Source organism: Penaeus japonicus, unplaced genomic scaffold (genome assembly GCF_977035675.1).
Source record: "Penaeus japonicus unplaced genomic scaffold, GWHDUDI00000001_assembly GWHDUDI00000013, whole genome shotgun sequence".
NCBI classification, from domain to species: domain Eukaryota; kingdom Metazoa; phylum Arthropoda; class Malacostraca; order Decapoda; family Penaeidae; genus Penaeus; species Penaeus japonicus.
The window spans coordinates 18345922-18350921 of record NW_028234415.1 but is presented as its reverse complement, the minus strand read 5'-3'; the positions used below and the strand labels follow the sequence as shown (position 1 = coordinate 18350921).

The 5000-nt window shown below is 34.9% G+C and overlaps 1 protein-coding gene across 1 annotated transcript in view; it reads right to left on the bottom strand.

Moving 5' to 3' along the window:
• Nucleotides 1-848: 848 nt before the first annotated feature.
• Nucleotides 849-5000, bottom strand: part of LOC122249179 (18S rRNA (guanine-N(7))-methyltransferase) — a 6995-nt gene continuing 2843 nt past the window's right edge. The window contains exons 2-7 of the mRNA XM_043009845.2: nucleotides 4856-4893; nucleotides 4127-4305; nucleotides 2516-2709; nucleotides 2131-2259; nucleotides 1730-1833; nucleotides 849-1354 (exon numbers count right to left, since the gene is read on the bottom strand). Coding sequence (XP_042865779.1) covers nucleotides 1213-1354; nucleotides 1730-1833; nucleotides 2131-2259; nucleotides 2516-2709; nucleotides 4127-4305; nucleotides 4856-4893 — 786 coding nt within the window. The 3' untranslated portion in view covers nucleotides 849-1212. The remainder of the gene's footprint in view (nucleotides 1355-1729; nucleotides 1834-2130; nucleotides 2260-2515; nucleotides 2710-4126; nucleotides 4306-4855; nucleotides 4894-5000) is intronic.

Here is a 5000-nt window from a genome sequence, read left to right as displayed (position 1 = left end):
TAATATGGTAGCAGTGAAACGAATTATACACAAAAGAAAATTCTGCCATTGTATCAACACAGGTGAGTGTTTTATTTTCTTGAATATATTACCAGGTTTACTCTCCCAGGGTATAAATAATAATCAAAGCTACTGTAGCTACTGTATTGTTGCCATGCTTTCATTTTGGAATACCTTATAAAAATGTTCACTGTAGAAGCTATGAATTAAAAGTGTTGTGTGCTTTAAAGGCTGATTAATCGAAGTTTTCTCTATTGTGCTAACAAAGTTGTTGGTAAAATATTTGTATTTCTAGTCCAGCATTATATGGTTTGGAAATAGAAGATAATAAGAGTGTAAAATCTTCTACATAACTCCTTTGCTATGGAATTTTACTCCCTCTTACTTGCCACTACTTTATCTATAACAAAAGATTATTCAATTAGCCAAGACATTGTTGTTGGTGTCACTGAAGCAGCCAATGTTAATGCTCACTGAAAAATTTTGGTATAGATAGCAGAGTTTTCAGTGTGTAGAGCAATCTGGCGAGGTTTAGGATCCTATGGACATTTAAATGGAGGTTCTCAGGTGATAATTTTTCATGACCTAGCAATCCTCTGCTCCTCTGACACTCATATTTTCATGGCATTATTTCATTAGGATCATTTTGCTAGGAGTCATGTATGTATGTACAGATTTCCATCTCTTCATCTCAAAAACATTTTGAAAAGACTAACACCAATTCATTGAACAAAAATTGTTTCTCTCAAAAACATTCTTCCGAGACCTATGTCTTTGAAAATTTATCAAACTAATACAATAATAAAAAAACATATCTTTATTACTTTGTGGAAAGCAATTACAAAAGAAAAAATCAAGACTTTTTTATTACTTATTTGTTCTTCACAGATTTACACTCAAAAGAATTTGGAGAGTAAAAATACATATGCCAAAATATGTAGATTTGTATTAAGCACACTTTACATTTAGTATTATTTGAATACATTGATATTCAGGTTCAGAGATACAAAATTATGAAAAGTGGTTTCCAAATCATGTATGAATTCAAGCAAACATAAACAACCAGAGCAAAGAACAACAGAAAGATATACAGAAAAAAATGGTAGGTCTATAATAACATGAAATGCAACTGTCAATTTCCTAATCCTAGTTGATTCACAGCTAACATAATAAATATATATTTCTTTGACAATACCTAGTAATAACAATATCCTAAAATCTGCCACTTCTCTTTCTGCCAGTGTATTTTGAGTCGGTGCACACCTTCTTGCCTTGGTTCCTCATCCTCTCCTTTTTCTGCATGACCCAAGCACGTCCCTTAACTGACTTTCCTCGAATCTGTTTCATGCGTTCCCTGAGAAAGAGAGAGGATTTAGGATGGGAACAATATGCGTCTTTATCAAAGAATATGGATAAGGAAATATTGTTTGTTAGACACCAGATATTTCTGTTTTGTTTGTTTTTATTTTAGAATGTCTTTTAAGGTTTTCAAACAAACTCACTAGGAAAACATGTATAAAATGTACAATCTAAAATCCATCTTTTTTACAGTCACACTATGGAGAAAATACATATGGAGGAATTTAATTTTCCTTCATTTACAATATATTATTATTATTATGGCTTTAATTACTATTCAATAAATAATCCAAAGAACAATTTATGCACACATTTACCATGCAGCAAGTGACACACAATGTTGCACAGGACAATGATGAAAAACCCTTACCTCCGTTGAAACAGCGCTTGCGTCTTGCTGACTCCTTCTTCCTCAAGTCCTTTTGGCAATTGAGTATTTCCTCCCGTCATCAATACAAGGTAAATCTTCTTTGCCTATTGAAGAGGATTAAAATAGAAATTTAAACTTAATTGAAAAGTGAAAATATCCAATTCTGATAGCTCCTCCAGACAGCTGATACAGAACAAGGTAATACTTGGCATTACAACTAAACACAGACAAGTCACATGAATGATGATAATACTCTTAAAATTAACAGAATAATGATAGATGAAGAAAATAAATATCATACATACACTGACTCCAATACAACATGTCAAGAGAAGGAGAAAATAATCATCACTAGAATATCATCCACATTCTAACCATAATAATACAGAAAATAAAGTTACCTTAGTTGAATTTGGGAAGTCAACCACAAGACCGCCTGTAAAACCAGCTCTCATTGCCTGACTAATGATCAGTTCCACCTGTGCGTCATTCTCTGGGTAAAACTGGAACACTGCGCGGCTTCCTCTGGACTGAGGTTAAAAGTATTGCATTATGACCTAACTTCTTTGTTTATAAAATGTTTAAATGATCAGTAACATTTAAACTACTGCTATTACTACTACTATTATTTATTCATCTTCTTTTTTGTGGGGGGAACATTAGCAAACTGTGAAAACTAAGGACATTGAATATCAACAGGCTTACAACCAAAAGAAATGATACATAATACTTTATACTCTTTTTAAAATCAAAAACCCACTATGAACTTTCACTACATATGCTTACCAGACTTGCATACAGAGTCATAAAGAGTTTGTAGAGACGCTTGGCAGGCTTGTGGTTTGCTGTGTCAGCATAACACAGCCATTGGATTGCTGATATACTAATTGCACCGTCAAACATGCCTGCCCGGAAGGGGACTCCCTGGCCGATGTCTCCTAGTAAAACATCTCCTTCAACCTCTCGCTCCAGTGCAGTGTCTGCAAGAACAGGGAACTTTTGATGAAAAATATTTCTTTGTATATCATTTAGGCATTTCAATTTATACATTAAACTCTTTGACTATTTTTTAACCCATTGCAGACGGGTGATAGATTTATTTGCCCAGTCTCCAGGATGGATTATATTTCAGAGCAAGGTAACGTCACACAACATACTTTGACTTTTCCGTCTCTCTTTCAGTCACTCATTGTAAAACTAGAGCCATTTTCGTGTTTTATTTTTTGTGTGTTTTATTGAGTTTAGAGACTTATATGTGCCAGATGACAGGTTCTATCAATGCTGCAGTTGATTAAAATTGTAGTATAGGATCTATGTCAGCTCATTATTTTCTTTGTTCTCAGTGTGATAGAAGTATTTTTGTTTTATGGGAGGACAAAAAGCAACATTATTTTTTCATATTTATGTACTGTCGTGAAAGAATACGAAACTTATAACCATCTACAATGAAGATAACATGAAGTGGTAGGGAAAAGGAAGGAAACTTGTGCTTATGACTGTGAGTGCCACAGTTAAAGGCATCCCTATTGGTACAGAAGCACATTTTAGACACTGGGTATGGTTTGAGTCACCTTCCTCTTCTCGTTCTACCTGCATATCCTTCATCGGTGGCACTTTAGAGCAAGAAGTCATTAACTTGCAGTATGCCACTGCCCTATAAAGATAGTGCTTGCTAGAGACTGTGGATGGATGCCATTCAAGGCTCTTTCTCCTTCTGGTGCTAGAAGAAAGTGGTGCCATCTACGTTTTTGGATGTTAAGTTAGCTTAACCCTCTCTGGACAGGTGGTACAGTACTGTACCGCTCAAAAAAAAGCAGTGGGGGGGGCACAGCAGTTGTGCCCCAGCCATTTAATTGATTTAGGCCTAATAATTCGAACGCCCCGGCATTGGGACATTCAAGGCTGGAATGCCCCCGTCGTAAGTGGGTTAATATTATGGTAATCATAGTAATTATGACTGCAATTGTCATCATCACTTACTCCTTACTCATAGCACAATAAAATAGCACAGTGATCCAAAATCCCCGAACATCATGTACGCCATGGCGCCTGTCGTCAGGCCAAAGTTCCTGTGTCATGTATGTCATGACACCCATCCGCAATGGATTAACTGTGATTGGCATGGCAAAGTTGTTTTGTTTCAAATATTTGTGTTAGAATCATAATAAAGAAGACATGCCATGCAGCCCACTGTCAATGTTATCTATTCATACACCTACACAAAATGTCAATTCAAAGGACAACTTAGTTACACCATCCTTCCACTTCAACCCTAAAAAAATAAGTTTCTACTACTACTACTACTACTACTACTGCTATTGCTACTGCTACTATTACCATTACCACTACCACCACTAATAATAATAACAATAATAAAAATGATAACAAAAAACTCACCTAACATGGCAGGGGATATGTCCATGCCAATCCACATGTGACCATTATCTGTGATGGTTTCCCCAGAGAGCCCTGACCCACAGCCTATGTCCAGCAGGAGGGCTGGCGTGTCCTCTGGAAGGGCCAGCAGCTCTAAGGCGCGCTGGGAACATTTCTCTTGGACTTCAATTACACGTGTGCTGCAACAGAATTGGCTCGTTTCAATTTTTTTTTTTTTTTTAGGAGTCTATTTGTTTTATTTATCTAGTTGTCATTTATTTGTTTTATTTATCTAGATGTCATTTATTTGTTTTATTTATCTAGTTGTCATTTATTTATTCATTTTTGTATGTACGTGTACATGTACGTGTACGTGTACGTGTGTGTGTACGTATGCATATGTGTGTACAAGTGTGGGTGGGTGTGTTTGCATACACACATGCATGTGGTAGAACATCCTATAGCATATAAATATATGAGTAATATCATTATTCCTTCAGGAAAATTCAAAAAGAAAATTACAAAATCCTATTATTATCTTATAAACAAAAAAGGAAAAGGTATGAATAATGGTCTGATCAGCCTCTATGTGCTTGTTTCAAGGTTATTATTGAGCAAGAACCTGTGGCTGATATAAATAATCTCATTTATTCCTCTAATACTTCTGACTACAAACATTACTGTTCATTGTATCTAACAAATCAAAGTAAAATATCATGCATTACTTTCAAAGAGACTGAGAAAACTTACTTTTGAGTATATTTCCTTGCTTCATCTATTCCATAATACTGAAAAAGTATATAAAATATACATTAAAAAAAAAGGTAAAATAATTTGCACATATTATAGCCTATCATATAATACAATATCATATGCCATTATATATATACATATA